Genomic DNA, 19,642 nt, shown 5'->3' with positions numbered 1-19,642 from the left:
CTGTAACATTAAAATACTTATAGAATTCTAAGCCCTCATTAAGTAACCAAAACTCCATGGTCTAGAACCAACTAAATTTTCAATATTCCACTTCAGACTACTAATTTTGGATTTGTCAACTTTTACTTTTTACCATACTTTTGAAAAAAAAAAGTCCTTAAAATATTCATAGCCTGCGTGAGTTTCAGCAATTTTTTTCCAAGGATGTCCCTCAAAGTTTTAGAAAATATAGCTGTCGTTGCGTCTAATTAACAAGCTACTAAATTTAGCTTTCATCCCACTACAATTTGGGAAGAGAATAAATTTTGTTTATGAATTTTAGCCATATGGTGGTCGCTGAGGCCTTTGAGCCTTTGGTACTGATGGGGGAAAATGGCAGTTTCATTGTCTTATATAGTTTCTGGACAGCATCAGTAGGAAAACTTCCACGGAAATTTTAAAACAGGTAAGCGCTAAAAGACATAACCAAGAACGTTAATAATGTTTCATACGTGGCTAAAGATTCATAAGCCCTACTGCAAATCAACTATTTCATATGGTCAGCCTTCAATCTTAAAACCATCACGATATGCGATCCTTTCCTAAGCCACTAAAATTTCCACAGCCATGCCATGTAATCTCTCTTATTTAATTATGTCCAAATTAAACCCTGTTAGTGTTAAGCCAAACTAACTACTACAAACTGTTCATCTTTATACGTTAAAAAGCATCGATATCGCTGTTCAAAATTACCACCAGTCACCAGAGGAGATAAAGAAAAATACCAAACTACTTTGTTAATGTATTAATTTATTGTATTAGTATTTAAAGTTTTTGCTTTCTGCGAAACTTCTTACTTCCTTTCATGACCCCTTGTCCCTCGTAGCAGTCATTCACACTTTCTTCAAGACTCCAATAAAGATTTCTTCATCGAACAGAGGGGTTGAGCGAGATTTTAGACTGTACCATGGAACTTTCTAAAATGGTTACCTGAAAAGAAAAATCATTTTTTAACCTGAATTTATAGAGAAAACAGGAAAATAGATTAGCCGGCTATTGGTAGTTAACATTACGTACGAATTTTAAAAAATCAGCTGTTCAATAAGTTAAGTGGTCCGTAATGGAATTCCAGATTTATGAAAAATTTAGTTTATTAACTACTTTTCGAATGTTGAAGCAAACTTTTGGGACAGATTTTAGAGTGAAAATTCTTCTCTAAGCCACAAATCGTCACCAGAGCTCTGACGGCCTTCTACATAAAGTGTACAATGTAAGGCGCCTAAATTGTATACACCAATACAAAAATTCCTACCTTACTACATTGTCAATTCTATGTGTAACATATATTTTACTTAAATTTCTGTAGCGAAATTCTCCCATAAGTTTGTAGTTCCACTTTTTAAACATTATCAATCCAATTTAATCTTAAACAGTTCAACCATATCCATACCAAGATATAAGAAAAGAAGCCATTAAACATTAATAGATTAAGTATTTACAGGCAATTTTCTTCGAAACAGGGATGAGATTCGATTTGAAAATATGCCCTTCATTAAAACTGATCTATTCACTAAAACTCAACTTAAAAATCCACGCCGTCTGCCAACGAGTTCATCCATTTTTTCAACAGGTCTATGCTAATTCAACAATACCTGGCAAGAATAAAGGCATTAGATTCAATATTTGTGAGAATCAAACTGTGCTCTCCAATCTCAGCCAGTTACTATAAGTAACTAAAATTTACTTATTCATTATAAAGAAACCTTAGGTAGCAGATCATTATCATCTAAACGTACTTGTAGGTAACTGATCCATTACCAGCTAAAAGGAGCTTTCCTCATCCATATCAATATATTCATAGATTAAGTAATGGCTCATGAAAATATATCTATTCACTTTTGCTAATTTCAAATACAGGATTAGGAAAGATCATACAAAATATAAACCCCACCCTTCAGAGTAATCTGAAAAACCAACAGCTAAATAATTCTCAAGTGCAATCCACCTTAAGGGAACCAGGCCCAAATACTAATAACCATTCTATCGAAACTTTTAGTGCGCGCAATGACACTTTCATCTATACGAGGAGATCTAATTTAAATTCCAGGGCAGAAGTGGAAAAATGAAAGAACAGAACTGAAATAATTCAAGTTCAATGCTAGCACTAAATGGTGAACCAGTTTAACCCTACAATTGGGAATCTCCTTACCCGTGTTAATGATTAACTCTTTGGAAAAGAAATGCCGAGCATAATTGCTAGAAACTTATTTTAGCTCTTGATTTGAATGCTCAAACTCCTGTCGTGCTTATATTTTTAAATGTTGAAAATTCAAGGAAGTTATGGCTTGGAAATTTCTCAAAAAGAAAATATTAGAAGATCGAAATACCAAACTACAGTATGATGGGTCGTATGGATAAAGGGCACGATTTGAGTCTCCCTGAAATAAATTTGTCTTATTACATTATTTACATAACGAAGTCTTTCTACTACGTAACTACCACAGCTGTTATGAACGAGCTTTGATAAATTAACCATTTACTACCACTTATTGTTGGAAGGAGCTGCATACAAGATAAGATTTAAAGACGAAAAAATGGATGGTAGAGACCAAAATCTAAAAAACTAAGTAAGCGAAATAGAAGTTTATGTATGATGGTCTAAATTAGTCCCTGCTCACTATGGAAGTTAATAAGGACTTCCCCCTTTTGCCAATACAATCTTGAAGGATTTCCAGAGTTTAATAAAACAGTGAAATTTGTAGCAATACACGTAAATGCAGACTATATTCGTTGTAATTTTTCTTCAAGTTTATACGATAGACCATATCCCATACTCTTGATGGCAAGAACAAATTACTGTACAAATATCTCCCTCCCTAATCCATCTCCAGATAACCTATTTGCGCAAACTACGCCAGCAGTACTTACATTATTATTATTATTATTATTATTATTATTATTATTATTATTATTATTATTATTATTATTATTAGCCAAGCTACAACCTTAGTTGGAAAAGCAAGATACTATAAGCCCAAGGGCTCCAACAGGGAAAAATAGCCCAGTGAGGAAAGGAAATAAGGAAATAGATAAATGATGAGAATAAATTAACAATATATCATTCTAAAAAACAGTAACAGCGTCAAAACAGATATGTCCTATATAAACTATTAACAACGTCAAAAACAGATATGTCATATAAACTATAGAAAGACTTATGTCATGGGGTTCCCCAAAGTAAATTTTAAACTCCATCTTTAAGTACCTCTATCAAACTATCGCAAAGATCTGGTTTTATACAAAACTGATCCAATGAGGCTGTGTTAGTACTAGAATATCCTAATCTCAAGATAAGGATTAAGTAATGAACTATAGAAATAATACATCGTAGCCAATGACCGTTAAAACGTTCCTCGGTAGATTTATGAAGACCCGAGGAATTAGATATTCTAATATTTGTGTTAAATAATTTTCATATGATTAGCCCTTAGTTTAAAAAGAAACACTATACAGCGAAACCTAATAAGACTAATTAATAGGAAAAAGTGTACACATTTAAAATCTTATTTATATATCGAAATGGTGAAAAGGTTTAAGAAATTGCAACTTGAAGTGTTGTGGGCGAGTAAGCTCTTACTACGTCATGCTAATTACCGGGACAAATCTCTTATTGTATGACATAAAAAAAAAAAGTGTATTTGAAATGACCTTCACATCTATCCGAGCGAATAGCTGTCCTTACCATTCACTTAGCCTGATGGTATACTACGTTAGGTCGAATGGTTGTGAAAGCAACAAGGATTTCATTTTGGTACTTCCAAAATGATTGTGCAAATGAAGTAATGTTTTTATTTGATTTTTTTTTAAATGCAGTATCACAACCAATTGAGTCTCTAAACTTCTACCATAATTTTCATTGTAGGAGCATTTCCTAGTAAGGTACATTATCCATTCAGCCAAGATTCACTGCCGAGAAATCTTGTGTAGGTTTTTCGCCAAGTAAAGTATTGCTTATAGAATTACCCTAGTTAGCTGCCATTTGAATTAATAAGAATTATTGCGGAAAGAGTAAATTAATTCAGTTTTTAAGTTCCCATGAAGTCTCCACTTACACAAAATGATACCCCGAGTTCTATTTTGAGAAGGTTTTCTGAAATATTGCATGAAAAAAATTATAAACCTAATAATATTTCGCCATACTAACGACAATTTGTCTCAATTATCACGAATATTCACCTTTGGAAAGTATCTGACAGTTTCTTGATTTTAACTCCTAAACAATTAGCTCCGAAACCCTTTGATTAGTGAAAGGAAAAAAAATTATCTAAGATTTTTTAACAAAAACTGCAAACCAAGAGTTAGCAAAATTTAACTAAGTGTCAGATGGTCCGTAATTTAACAAAAGCATCTCTATTTTCAATAATAGAAATTCCAGGTAAAATTTCCATCCATAGCCAAGAAACTTTCTTCGAAGACTTGATTCGCAACATTAAGATTCTCCTTAACCACATGGCCTCAAAATTATCTTCCATCATTGTATTTAAGCTTCAAATCAATTACTTTGTAATTCTGCGTAACACCGAATTTAAACTTCAAGTCGAGCAGGGTTTAATTTAGTCCTGATCCAGAAAAAGCAGAAGCAGTAACCGAATTTCAAAAGAATTTCTTTTTTTTTTAATAGATATTCAGCTATAACAGGTATATTTTAAGCTAATATTTCTCATGAAAATTTTACAAGCTATTCAAGACTTCATTTAGCCTCACGAACCAATCATCAGAGCCTCAGTTTTTTTTTCTTCTCGCCACCCCCCCCCCCCCAAAAAAAATTTTTGCTCTTTATATTCTCATTAATTTTCAATAATTGACCGAGTGTTGTCAAAGAATAAGAAATTTTTGGGTTAGTTTCGCATTTAATGCCGGTTAAACAGGGCTGCTTTAGAAGGTTACTTTTGTAGGAATATTGTAACTGACCTTTTATTTAATTTATTATATACCAACAATGACGTCGAATCACTAATGTATAAATTGTCTATCAAGACGTTCATCAAGTTCTGTGACCTACTGGTAACTTTAAACCCTTAGGAAACTTTAAAACCTTGAACGCGAAAAGCCATAGCAGAGTTAGAAAACCGATATATATTTTTTTTTTCATGTACGTACACGAACAAGTCTTTCAGACAGCCTTCATTAACAAATTTCTAACTATACAAACAAGATTTTTTTTCCAAAGCCAAAAGAAGAGTTTTTTACTTGCCACACAAAAAAAAAAAGGGCTATAAAAGTGGACTAACATGCCTAACTATTCCATCATTATTTGTCCTAGAGGGCGAAAACAAACTAAACCAAGAGTGACAGTAAAAATACAGTACTGCATATTTCATAACCATACTCATGCAGTTTTATCTTAATTTAATAAGAGCAAAGTTATGAAACTCAAATATTTAAGCCATTTATCTATTAAAATCCGATTAACAGATTTATCTATTAGAATCCGATTAACAGATTTATCTATTAGAATCCGATTAACAGACTTATCTATCAGAATCCGATTAACAGATTTATCTATTAGAATCCGATTAACAGACTTATCTAATAGAATCCGATTAACAGACTTATCTATTAGAATCCGATTAACAGACTTATCTATTAGAATCCGATTAACAGATTTATCTATTAGAATCCGATTAACAGATTTATCTATTAGAATCCGATTAACAGATTTATCTATTAGAATCCGATTAACAGATTTATCTATTAGAATCCGATTAACAGATTTATCTATTAGAATCCGATTAACAGATTTATCTATTAGAATCCGATTTACTGCGACGTTAATTTGCATTAGAACAAGCTCAAATATGCTAAAAAAAAAAAAATCAAAATTTGCTGCATTAAATGAAACTGCTGAAATTAACTGTTTACTGAATACGAATTTCTTGGATGGATATTAAAATCAGTTCGTTAAAAATTCTTCAAGTAGTAAACTTGAGTATGCCTTTCCACGTACGGGAGCCCCCGTGGCATTTTAGTCATTTGTACTGATACATATATTTGGCATCGATGGTAGACAGTTTAACTAATTGCCCAAACTGGGTACCTCTAACAAGTTTAAGGAAGTAACAGTCTAGAATTGCCCGAACAGCCTTTTATTTGCCCTTACTTCAACGTAACGAAGCCCTGAGGAACACTTATATTAAAAGTTAGAAATAGTTGTAACTAGAATGGGCATTTGGTAGAGCGCATACCTAAGCCCATATCACGTTGCATATCAAGATAGACAATTTAATTCAGCACGCTTTGCCACTAGTTTTGTGCAAATCAGATAAAAACTGGCTATATGGAAATCTTTCCGTGACCTTGGCCTTGACTTGACCCAATCACTCAAAACCTAATCAAACTTTCTTTAGATCATGGTCAATCATCCCAACAAGTTTCACAAAATCGAAGCTCTTTAGAAGAGGATAAAACTAAGAAAAATAAAAAATTTTAATTAAATACTCACAATTCAAATAAAATCAACAAAAATAATTTGTGTGGCTTAAACCCTTAACGATATTGAGACTTATAAGATTAGTAAATTTCGCTGATGGAACTAGTAATGATTATCTAGTTGTTGGATTAAGCAGCATAAATGCGGTGCATTTACTCAATTGAATCGGAAAAAATAAGAACAGCATTGTTGTTTGTTCAAGAGGACGTGATAAAAGTTCATTAATTGACAGGAATAGTTACAGTACATTCAATCCCAAATGTAAAAGGGATAAGAAAGATTTTTCAGAAACATGACGCCGGCGAGACATCCGAATTCCGGAATAATTTCAAAAATTAAATAGGGAAAGCCACACAAGATTGAAGATTCGAAGAAAAGTGACGTTAAAATTTGGAACAATGTAGCCCAACTTTCACGCTACATACTATAGGTAATCTCTTACCATTTAGAAAAATATGGTTATATTGACGCGAGGAAGAAAGTCTGCGGAAATTGGACCTGTGATCAGTAAACGAAAACTTTAGTTAAAGAGTATGAACTGTCTTACGACTAAAAATTAATATTGATCAAATGGAGAATTGGTGAAATAGAGGTGTGGCAAAGCTTCTATTGGGGTTATTGAGAGAAGCATCAAAAGTTGACCGTGGATACAAATCTTAAGGTTTTTATTTTACTCGGTGAAATTAATTGAAAGAAGCAACAATTACTGATCCTGGATGCAAATCTTAAGTTTGAAAGTAGTCGAAAACTGAAGTGTGATCAGAAATTACACCTCAAAAAGTTCTGATAGTAGAATTAATTCCTAGTGGTGCCCATTGTCTTGAGACTAGAGAGACTGCATTTAGGGTGATTTTCCTTCTAACTTAAAATCGATAGTGTTACCAAGACTTATCATGAAGCTATGAATTTGGGCTAGATATTCAGGGGCTGGGGAGGTCATTCAGCTCCCAAATGTCACTGAGGAAAACCCTGCAGTTAAAAAATAGCTAAAGTTAAATTTAGTCGAGGTTGAACAACAAACTGGACTGAATCAAGCGGGAATTGAATAAAATTATTATATCAAACAACAACTACTATCAGGGCGGAACGAACGCTGCAAAGCTCCTTATAAAACTAACAGCACTACCGCCTACGAGGTCTTATAAGGGTCTTACATTGCGCAGAATCTGTGTGGAGTGAGACCAGACAAGCAAACCACTAAAAAAAATTTCTGTTACAGTTCAAAATATTACTAGTAGTTTGTAAAAATGAGTTGCCGATAGACCTTCAAGTTTACATATATTCTCGCACAAGCTTAAATTTTATTAGAAGCAGCCAAAATTTGATTAGAAGCAGCCACCCACCCGAGAAACTAATTTGTTAAAAAGATATTTGCTCAAAGGAATAATGTCGACGTTTCTGAATAGGCATGTCTGTTGATACGAGGAAATTGTGAGAACCTAAAACGGTGTTGAGAAGTTAACTCGATCTATAAACTTTAAAACTTTATTCCAAACATTTAACACTATCAAATCTGTGTAAACTTTATCGGCAACTTTTCATTTATTTCCAAGATGAAGGGCCTAACTGGGTTGGCCTGAAATTACGGAGATAATTTGAAACTAGAATCTTAGTATCTGTAAACGCCAAACTCTTCCACTTTCGTCGGAAGGTGTGGCTAATCGAGAAGACAAAATTACAATTATGCTTAGTTACAACCCAGGATTGTAATAAGAGTAGAGCAGAAGTATTAATCGAATAGGATATGAAGAATTAAGTAATTAACCTCAGAATTATTAAGTATCACTCAAACGGAAGCCGATTAAATCTGTATTCGTTGCTCCAGCTCTAAAACCGATTTGAACAAATATCTATCGCTGGTCCGCAGAGAAGAAAAAAAACTAATTAGCAAACTAAAAACAAAAACCACCTTAAGCCATTTTGGAATTTAAGTTTCGTGGGCATTTACAATACACCAAGTCTAAAGCTTACTTTCGCTAATGATTGCACATGCAATCATTACAACGCCAAATAAAATGGTTCGTGGTAAACCATGGGAAAATATTTGTACCAAAGACCAGCAAACCTAAGTTACGATTAAAAGAACTACACTTACAAGATATGAGAAGATTCGGGGAAACTAATAGTCTTTCGATCAGACTGACGTAACAGTAGATAGTAACATAAAAGACTAAACTGGCCGATACCGCTATGAACGTGCTTTACAAAGGATTCGATTCATTCATTGAAACTTTGATGTTGGACAGAATGAAGGAAGAAAAACTGGGAACAAAAGCGAAGTAGAAGGATATACAATTAAAACTAGTAACCGAACGAACTCGGCAAAGACCCTTCAATGTCTTTAGTCTTCTATTGGTAACTCATTTTCACGAACAACCAGCACGTTCGAGATAGGTATAGAAATATCGATTATTGTGAATATATTACTTACGAGAGGGTTTTGAAAGTCTTGAAAGACAAATTTCGACACCCCCCCACAAAAAAAAAAAAAAAAAAAAAAAAAAATATAAACCAGGAAATACCGTAACAAGCATATTCTTACCTTGACGAAGGTAAATAATGCCAATTTCGGCCAATCAAGCGATTTAAGATCCCTTTTTCCACTAAAACTCTATAGATCTTAATATTAGAATAGTTATACTAGTTACATTTCATAATAGCATACCCGACAACCAGGATTGCAAATTAATTGTCTATGGCAAAAAGATAAAAGATTAAATTTTCAATATCATTGAACAGATACGCTATAGCCTATAGAAACAAGTCTTAACATTTAATTTAAACATTCAAAATAGCTGCAGATTCAAGTCTACCTATTTCAATGCTTAATCGGCAAGACAACTAGCCCGATCCCAAGTGCCTATTACCCCAAAATTGCAGTAAGTCTGCAACGAATTAATAAATGAATTTTATAATTGATAATATTGATATGATCACTACACAAACAAGGTCTTAATATAATTAAGCATTTTAAAACAATCATGAAGAACCTTAAGAACATTGTAATGGTCATATTAAAAGAGTTTGTCGCACAAAGATACAGATCTTTGGAATGTAGCAACTAAGCTATTCATATTCAACAATTAGCACAAACAGCGAAGTACAAATAAATTCCATGAAAAAATAAGTTTTCAAAACGCACGAACTTGCGAGTTAGTTTAGATGGAACGGAAGTTACCAGATACAAACCAAAATAAATTCATTCATTTTCCCAAAATGTACTTAAATCTTACCTACAGTTCAAAACTCTAAAGTCCTCACTTATTTCAAGTTCCTCAGGGAGTACTTAACTCTTCGTCGATAGCCAATAAGTTAGACCAAAACAAACCAACTTAGTTAACTAAGTTCAAAAATGACTTTAAAGACGAAGACGGCAATGAAACAAGGAAGTCTTACACGAAGAGTTATTGGCTTCTTTCCTCTAGTGTCCTTGTTTACAAAACAAATTGCGCCATCTGGGTTCGAGAAGTAATATTTGTGCTTTTAAAATTTTTAAGAACCAATAGTGCTTGAAATTAGCATTTCTATCCAATTTTAGTTTCTTTAAATCTAGGAACAAAGTTCTGTGGTGAATGGAAACATTGTTTATATATCCAAGTTGAATAAACTGAACCTTGAACTAATATCCAGTATACCAGAGAGAGAGAGAGAGAGAGAGAGAGAGAGAGAGAGAGATCGATGTTATATCAATATTAGGCATAATAGGAATACGACTTTCTTTAGTTTTTATTATCATAGGCATATTCCATTTTACTTACTACAGAGTATTACAAAGCCCTAATGGCTATTTTCGACTAACTAACGCTGATGAACACGACATAAAACGTCGCAATATTTTCTTTAGAAATTTAACTAGTGAATATTAAAGGTAAACAGTCGAAAATAGCCACTATTTGTGGGGACAACTGAATTTTGAAACTTCTAATAATCTTTATTCACCAACAATTTCAATAATTTCACATACACATACATGAACAAAATACTGTGAATAACGTATAGTAAAAAAATCTGCTTCTTATTTTCTTCTGGAGTCACTTCTTCAGATTTAAAGTTTAACTACTACAGTAGTACTTGAGCAGGGTAAATACAGAAGAAAAAAAAAACAGTTGGATCTCTGAATTCCAAATACTGCCATAGTGTCTTTTACGTTCACAATATAAACTTGATGAGTAAATTGTAAATGATTCAGTTGGCAGTAAGCTTCTCAAGATGACAATTGCTCTAACAGCTTCTGACCCTCAGCAGCGCTGATGAATCTCGATGATGTCAGTCACCCCTTCCGAAGGAGCAACACAAACACCTGTTGACAGAAGATGAGAAATGGGGATGTAAAATAAAATCCGAGGTTTGGGAGTCACTCGTGTTATGCAGCCCTCCACTTGATAAACAAGTAACCAACCAGATAAATATCCATGTAATTAAGAATCATTAGGCAATTCTTAATAACATTCTTTACATATAACAATAATTCAAAATACAGTGTTATCATCAACATCAACAACAACAAATGCAGCCGTTTCTAGTCCACTGCAGGACGAAGGCCTCAAACGTGTTCATTAACATCTTGGTTTTGGACATTTTCATCACCACGCTGGTGATGGTGGGAGATTTTTTTCTGATCGATAAGAGCAAACCAACCTAGTATGGGTGGCCTTGACTAGTACAACTTTGCTGATCAAGGTGATGTGCAAACCCTTTCACCACGTTAAGGTATCCCCACTCGTTCTGCAGTATAACCATTAATATTAAAAAAAAAATTTACAGTATATCTATCATTATTCAAATTTCTATCAACACAAATACTAATGTCATTATCACGATGACGATCTTAACTTACCTTACTGCATCATCCTCGCCACTTGTGGTAATCTCGACATAAGAGTCATGGTCACCTTCCACCACTTCCAGGCATCCTCACTGTCAATGCTTTGGTCCGGTGAGCTGGTCCTGACCGCGGATTCAGTGTATACAGGTCTGGGTCCGGATTCTGAAAGGATGAAAAAAAAATTGATAAAATTATTTGCCGAGGTGAATGCATTTTCGAAGTCAAACCTTTGTTCTCTAGTCTGGGGTAGTGCCATAGCATCTGTATTATGGTTTTCCACTGTCTCGGGATAGAGTTCTATTGCTTTAAGGTACACTTAAACACTATTCTATCTTAACTTACTTCCCTTCCTCACTGGGCTATTTTCCCTGTTGAATCCCTTCGGCTCATAGCATCCTGCTTTTCCAACTAAGGCTGTAGCTTAGCAAGTAATAATAATAATAATAATACCTACTGGTTTTTTTCCCCACGCAACAACACAGATTCCAAAGCTTCAGAGAAATGGATTTCTTTTGGAATGCAATTTTTCATCCTAAATGTTATCATTAAAATTCTTTTGGATTTTCCTCATCTTTAATTTAGATATGCTCGTTCTTTCATCCATTCTGCAATGCTGTTTTATTAAGTTCCATTTTTCATTTGTTTGATGTCGGCTACCGGCCAAAATTGGGTGAGGTGACTTGGTGTATAGATAGATATAGATGTGTTAATAGTCTATAGTAAGTGATTTTAGCTTTCTGTAAGCTTTATAAACTTTTTAAATATTCCATACTGCTCGACTCATAAATCAATACTCAGAAGCTTTTAGAAGACACTCCAGAATGTTTTAAAATCCAGAATAAGATGCAATTGAAGAACTATCTGCCAGTTATTCGAGCCTACTGGGAGCGTTGTAAACGTTGTAGAGTCTGTTTGGGGAAAGATCTTGAAGTGATTGAGCCTTCTGAGAGCGTTATAAACGTTGTAGAGGCTGTCTGGGAAAAGATCTTGAAGTGATTGTGCCTTCTGAGAGCGTTATAAACGTTGTAGAGGCTGTCTGGGGAAAGATCTTGAAGTGATTGAGCTTTCTGAGAGCGTTATAAACGTTGTAGAGGCTGTCTGGGGAAAGATCTTGAAGTGATTGAGCCTTCTGAGAGCGTTATAAACGTTGTAGAGGCTGTCTGGGGAAAGATCTTGAAGTGATTGAGCCTTCTGAGAGCGTTATAAACGTTGTAGAGGCTGTCTGGGGAAAGATCTTGAAGTGATTGAGCCATCTGAGAGCGTTATAAACGTTGTAGAGGCTGTCTGGGGAAAGATCTTGAAGTGATTGAGCCTTCTGAGAGCGTTATAAACGTTGTAGAGGCTGTCTGGGGAAAGATCTTGAAGTGATTTGAGCCTTCTGGAAGCGTTGCAAACGTTGTAGAGGCTGTCTGGGAAAAGATCTTGAAGTGATTTGAGCCTTCTGGAAGCGTTGCAAACGTTGTAGAGGCTGTCTGGGAAAAGATCTTGAAGTGATTTGAGCCTTCTGGAAGCGTTGCAAACGTTGTAGAGGCTGTCTGGGAAAAGATCTTGAAGTGATTTGAGCCTTCTGGAAGCGTTGCAAACGTTGTAGAGGCTGTCTGGGAAAAGATCTTGAAGTGATTGAGCCTTCTGGAAGCGTTTTAAACATCATAGAGGCTGTGCAGTGAGTGCATGTGATGTTGTACCCAGTGATTTTACCGGGGACATCCAGAGCTAACGACCAATAGCTGAAGAACCCTTTTAATTTGCCTTACCAGCAATTTCTTTCGTATTCTTTTTCACAGAACCCTTTACTAGTAATCATTTTACAGTTTATAATTGTCGTTAATATAAGATATTCAAGATGTTTTACTTGTCTTAAAATTGCTTTTATCAAAATAATTTAGGAAATGATTGAAAGTTAAACTCACTCACTCTCACTCTCTCTCTCTCTCTCTCTCTCTCTCTCTCTCTCTCTCTCTCTCACGATAAACAGAAAGCAGATGATGATTTTATGCATACATTATAAACACACACATAAACAGTATATATATGTATATATAAATATATATATATACACATACATATTATGTATTATACATAACATTTTATATTCATACATACACAAATACATGCGTGTGTATGAATACATACCTAAAAGTAGTCAAAGCTGAGAGCACAACAAATGAAAAACGAGGAAAAAAAATCTTTACCAGAATATCCTGACGCGACGGCCTGTGCATACGGAGCATAGAAGACATAAGGTTCCCTCTGATCAGGTCCTGGCTGGTATTCCTCAGCAACCGCCTTGATCATGATGTCGTAAGTCTGACCTGGGACGGCGTCAAACTCGGTGCTCGCGCGGTACAGAGTCCTTCCGTCGTAGGGAACGGACGATCCAGGGACGCTGGAACTGGTGGTGGCGTCCGAATCCCCCTGAGGTGATGGATGGCGATATTTTCAATGTTTCATGAGTGGATAGGTGTTTTACAGTAAATCAATTCATTTATCTCTATTATATGATAAAGTGGAAGTGTCTGGATATATATATATATATATATATATATAAAATGAATATACATATATATATACATACATACATACATACATACATACATATATATATATACATACATACATATATATAATGTATATACATATATATGCATGTATATATATATATATATATATATATCCTGTCAATCTCATGGGAGAGGAGTAGTCATACACTGGTGAGACTGGTGAAAGGGGGTACCCCGAGAGGTAAACTCGGAAACCACTTTGCCATAAATTGCCGAACCAGTGGGTTGTAGTCAGGAAAAGGGGAGGGGTGGGAAGGGTTGAACCTGTGTGTGTATTTCTAAATATTTAGACGTCTTTTTATACTAATTGGTTACACTAGTTTAGAATAAAAATTTCTATTTCATGACCTGCTCTAATCACATGAACCATTTCCTTTCCTTGAAATATAGTGGCAATGCCGATTCCTTCTTAACCAACCCTTGTGGTCCTATAATGAATATATTGATCCAATTTTACTACTAATACTTATTAATACTTTAGTATTATAAGAGATGGTACATGAAAAGTGTCAGAAACCATTTTCTTAAACGAATTTACCCACAGTGGAGCTCTAGGCAGAAAAAAACTCATTAAAAGTATTGTTGAAAATGACAATCAAGAAAAGTGATAAATATTAGCTAAAGTTAAGAGCAAATTCTCAACTTTATCGTGAGAATTAAATATACCTCACTTCTTTATCAAATTCTTTACTCTGATCCTATTATTATTTAGAAAATTCTTAATAGCAGGATCTAAAAATAAAGTTTGTTATTCTATCAAAGTTTATTTCATAAAACTACCTGCGGTATAGGCAATGGCCATTCTCCCTTCCCATAATCTAAAAAATAAGAATTAAAGAAGAAATTCCCTATTCAATGTAAATGTTCTCTATATTGGAAATGTTGTAAACATGGAACTGTTTTGACATCAATACCTTACCTCCTTCAGAGCGACGTAATAGAAACTGACTGGAGACAAGCTGTTCACCTCCCAAGAGACGACGTACCTGGAACGAGAATATTAGATGTGTATACCATAATCCTTTAGAATTTCGGTACGAAATAAGAGAAAGCTAAACTCGGAGATCTTTACTTTAAGTTGCTGAAAAGCAAATAAACCTATATAATTGTTACGAGTAACTATAAAAATTAAAAGAAATAGTTCTGCTTCATCTTGGTGGACTATTTCAAAATCCTCGAGCTTTGTATCTACTGTATTCTACTTTTCATCCCTTGTTCTTGGTGGACTATTTCAAAATCCTCGAGCTTTGTATCTGCTGTATTCTACTTTTCATCCCTTGTTCTTGGTGGACTATTTCAAAATCCTCGAGCTTTGTATCTACTGTATTCTACTTTTCATCCCTTGTTCTTGGTGGACTATTTCAAAATCCTCGAGTTTTGTATCTGCTGTATTCTACTTTTCATCCCTTGTTCTTGGTGGACTATTTCAAAATCCTCGAGCTTTGTATCTACTGTATTCTACTTTTCATCCCTTGTTCTTGGTGGACTATTTCAAAATCCTCGAGCTTTGTATCTGCTGTATTCTACTTTTCATCCCTTGTTCTTGGTGGATTATTTCAAAATCCTCGAGCTTTGTATCTACTGTATTCTACTTTTCATCCCTTGTTCTTGGTGGATTATTTCAAAATCCTCGAGCTTTGTATCTGCTGTATTCTACTTTTCATCCCTTGTTCTTGGTGGACTATTTCAAAATCCTCGAGCTTTGTATCTGCTGTATTCTACTTTTCATCCCTTGTCAGCTTAGGGACTAAGCTATGATATTCCGTAGGCTAGAGACTTCGGTTGATGTTCTTCTGTCTGATAATTTCATATTAACCCAATTCTCACTGAATGGTTAATACACAAAAAATATCCTATAGATGACACTACCAGTTGTTTGCGAGGATCCAATTTGATCTTTAAAGTAGTTTTTAACTATCTTGATGGAATTTGTTAAACATATGTTATGTTCTACATCTCCCCTGCTAAATAAAGAACGAGTGTCTGTATATATATATATATATATATATATATATATATATATATATATATATATATATATATATATATATATATATATATATATATATATATATATATATATATATATATGTATATATACACACACACACATATATATATATATATATATGTATATATATATATATATATATATATATATATATATATATATATATATTATATAATATATATATATATATATATATATATATATATTCCATTCACTCTCAAGGGGAGAGGGAGTAGTCATACCATGGTGAGAGGGGGTACCTGAGAGGTAAACTCGGAAGCCACACACTCCCACAAATTGCCGAACCAGCGGGCTGTAGATAGCAAAGGGGGAGTGTGGGAAGTGTTGAATCTGTGTTTGTGCACGATGGTATAGTAAAGCACGTGTGTACATATCTAATTATTTAGACGTCATTTTTGACGGTTCAGGTACACTAGTAGTTGAATACCTGTGTATTGCAGCAATTACAGGCCAATCCTCACCTTACCAGTGCTCTGTATTGTTCCTAGAACGTCGTTGTTTAAATCACTGGACAACTAAACTTCTGGCTCTTTGCTGCATAATCTTCTAATTTAAGAGAGACTGAAATTCTATTACAAAGCACCTTATTCTGTTTAAATTTATTACTGTATTTGTATGCAAATATCTATTTCTGTAAGTTTAAGTGTCATTTCCATCTCTCAGTTTTCTCTTTTTTTCAAAGACGTTCATTCTGTTTTGAGAAAGTTTGTATATAGGTTTATTGCCATTTGGGCTTGTTGCAAAGGAATATTTGATCATTTTGAATCATAATGATGAAAAAAAATATATTGACATTATTCACGAAGCTGTCAAAACGAAGGTAACTTGGAAGCCCAAACAGAAATTGTCATTATAATTTGATGATAAAAAATGGCGGTTAACATACTTAAATCTAAACATAGTAATAACAACAACGTTTAGGTTATCTTTCACAAACTATAGGATGTTTTTAGTAAATTATGCAAGTTAGTCGCGACATTTACATTTTGTCAGAAGCAGTAAAACTGATATACAAGTGAAAAAAAAAAATATATATTTAGATTTAGTAATAGATTGAGGCTAAATTCTTACCTAATGTTAACTGGAACAAACTATATTTTTGGATATCAATTCTAAATGTTTTTACGTAATCTATCCTGTACATCAACTAAAAAATAAATAAAAATATATTTTCTAAATACGGAAGGGAACCTTTTAGTTGTGAAACAATAATTTACCCCCAATGAAAAAACTTCAATAGATTATGGAAATGAGGATGTTGGTAAATGAAATAAAACCATATTTTCTCCTTACCTGTTGTTGCCAGATGGTGCTGGGCTAACTCCCAGAACAGTCACAGGTCCAGGTGCAGCCGAGACAGAAATGGTAGCGTGGTCACGTGACTTGTCGTTGTAACCGTAGCATTGGTACTCACCCAGGTCGGCTGCGGTCATTTGGCTGATCTGGAGAATTTTAAAGGTTCATTCAATCAATTTTAGTCTGATTGTGTTTACAAATGAATTGGGTTTTTAGTTTGATTGTGTTTACAAATGTCTTGGGTTTTTAGTTTGTTTATAGTTTTGGATAGTTCTGCTAACTCTATTTCATCTCTGTTATGGGGTGCAGAAAATTAATATAAAAAATTAACTTTATTTTTTTTTTTCTAAATCGGAATAGTCCTAACTTTCATCACAGTAATATAATATTTAGTATAACAGAAGACAAAATCAAAATCTAAAAATTAATGTTATCAAAAAGTCTAAGCCAATTCAAGTTTCAAAATGAACCTATTGAACTTGAGTAAAAAATATGGGTATTGGACTCCAATCTTAATTACTAGTTCTGAATCTATCAGTTGCGATTTTAAAGGTCATTAAGCTGACGGATATCAGGAATGCAAAATAGAGGCATGAGGTTACGATATTTGCCATACTTCAATGTGGGTTTCAAGTTAAGTGTCAATGTAAAAAAAAAAAAAAAAAAAAAAAAAAAAAAAATCATTAATTCCCCAAATTTTGCTGGAAAATCGATGCATTGTGCATTTGCACATATTTTGAACTTAGTAAAAGTATAACAAATTTGGACTTCAAATTTGCACAAAGATTGGAAATAGTAACGAAAAGTCAAGGTAAAGTTTAATGGTTAGATGTTTAACGGCGTAAGGTTGTTTCCTTGTATGGCAGACACATTAGATCTAAGAGGAAACGTGAATCTGGTTCAATAATATTTACTTGTAGATAGTGAGTGTTTTCCTGAGAGAAGATCTGGTGTCGGTCGTCCTCCATCACTGGACCAGATGCAGAGTACCAAGCGATCTGCAACACAAATCATTTAGCTCCATTATCAATTGTGAAACAATTTTTTTTTTTTTTTTTTTTTTTTTTTTTTTTTTTTTAGGCTGGAGGAACGTAGAGAGTAGAGGTCCCCTTTTTATTTTGTTTCATTGTTGATGTCGGCTACCCCCCAAAATTTGGGGAAGTGCCTTTGATATATGTATGTATGTATGTATCAATTGTCAAATTCAAAATTCTCCTTAAAGCTAAGAAGTTGCTCCTGGAAAAAAAGCATCTTTGAAGTAATTCCAATAAATTCTAATATTGCTTCAAAGAGTTGAATTTTTATAAAGAATATAAAAGGATATACACAGACGCACAATGATACAGTGACCCTAACATTCAAATTTTTAGTCCCAATTCAGCTCCATTATAAATTGTCAAATTCAAAATTCTCCTTAAAGCTAAGAAGTTGTTCCTGGAAAAATAGTGTCTTTGAAATTCTGATAAATTTTAATATGGCATCAAAAATAGTCAATTTTTATAAACAATATAAAAGGATATACACAGACGCACACTGATACAGTGACCCTAACATTCAAATTTATAGTGGCATAGCCTCTGTACTATGGTCTTTCACTGTCTTGGGTTAGAGTTCTCTTACTTGAGGGTACACTCAGGCACACTATTCTATATTAACTATCTTCCTCTTGTTTTGTTAAAGTTTGTATAGGTTATATAGGTGATATTTATTTTGATGTTGTTATTGTTCTTAAAATATTTTATTTTTTCTTGTTTCCTTTCGTCACTGGGCTATTTTCCCTATTAGAGCCCCTGGGCTTGTAGCATCCAGCTTTACCAACTGGGGTTGTAGCTTGGCAAATAATAATAATAATAATAATAATAATAATAATAATAATAATAATAATAATAATAATAATAATAATAATAATAATACTCATTAAAAACACCCTAGACAAGTGTATAAAAGTCGGTGAAAGCATAAAATAGGTGTCTAAACATGACCTAATTTTCATCCATCTCATATATACTTTTCTCACTTATATATTACTTAGCTTCATGTCTGAATTACTTTACCTATCTAAAATCATATTTTGAAAACTCATCTATTCACATTGGCACAGAAGCAATTACCACGAGAAAGTTATATACTTTGGATAGTGTTTTAAGGTAAATGTGAAATAAAAGAAGTCGAGATGATAGCAATTCATATGACATGTAATGTACTGGTGGACATTTAAGTTCTGCGGAGATTATATATAATAATTACTTTATTAATTCTGTGGTAAAAGATTGTCAAAATACCTATTCATTTAACCCTAACAGCTGCACTTGAAGTAACCTAAAGCAAACTCAGAAATCATCTGCATAGGCCACAATTTTTTTTCCCTAGGAGCCCCCCCTCTCTCTCTCTCTCTCTCTCTCTCTCTCTCTCTCTCTCTCTCTCTCTCTCTCTCTCTCTCTCTCTCTCTCTCTCTCTCC

At 33.8% G+C, this 19,642-nt stretch overlaps 1 protein-coding gene and 1 long non-coding RNA gene across 2 annotated transcripts in view; both read right to left on the bottom strand.

Moving 5' to 3' along the window:
- Positions 1-768: 768 nt before the first annotated feature.
- On the bottom strand, positions 769-9,793 carry LOC137634180 (uncharacterized). Its single transcript, XR_011042482.1, has 2 exons — positions 9,707-9,793; positions 769-969 (listed from the first exon to the last, which is right to left on the bottom strand). It is a non-coding gene; the product is annotated as an uncharacterized lncRNA (long non-coding RNA).
- A 390-nt stretch (positions 9,794-10,183) lies between these two features.
- The window catches only part of LOC137634549 (protein amalgam-like), a 30,949-nt gene continuing 21,490 nt past the window's right edge, over positions 10,184-19,642 (bottom strand). Inside the window, exons 7-12 of the mRNA XM_068367000.1 lie at positions 18,098-18,181; positions 17,181-17,329; positions 14,775-14,841; positions 13,487-13,709; positions 11,307-11,456; positions 10,184-10,769 (exon numbers count right to left, since the gene is read on the bottom strand). Coding sequence (XP_068223101.1) covers positions 11,308-11,456; positions 13,487-13,709; positions 14,775-14,841; positions 17,181-17,329; positions 18,098-18,181 — 672 coding nt within the window. The 3' untranslated portion in view covers positions 10,184-10,769; position 11,307. The remainder of the gene's footprint in view (positions 10,770-11,306; positions 11,457-13,486; positions 13,710-14,774; positions 14,842-17,180; positions 17,330-18,097; positions 18,182-19,642) is intronic.

This window comes from Palaemon carinicauda, chromosome 44 (assembly GCF_036898095.1).
Source record: "Palaemon carinicauda isolate YSFRI2023 chromosome 44, ASM3689809v2, whole genome shotgun sequence".
In the NCBI taxonomy this organism is placed as follows: Eukaryota; Metazoa; Arthropoda; class Malacostraca; order Decapoda; family Palaemonidae; genus Palaemon; species Palaemon carinicauda.
Note: the sequence above shows the minus strand (reverse complement) of the source record. Positions and strands in the feature narration are given on the sequence as shown.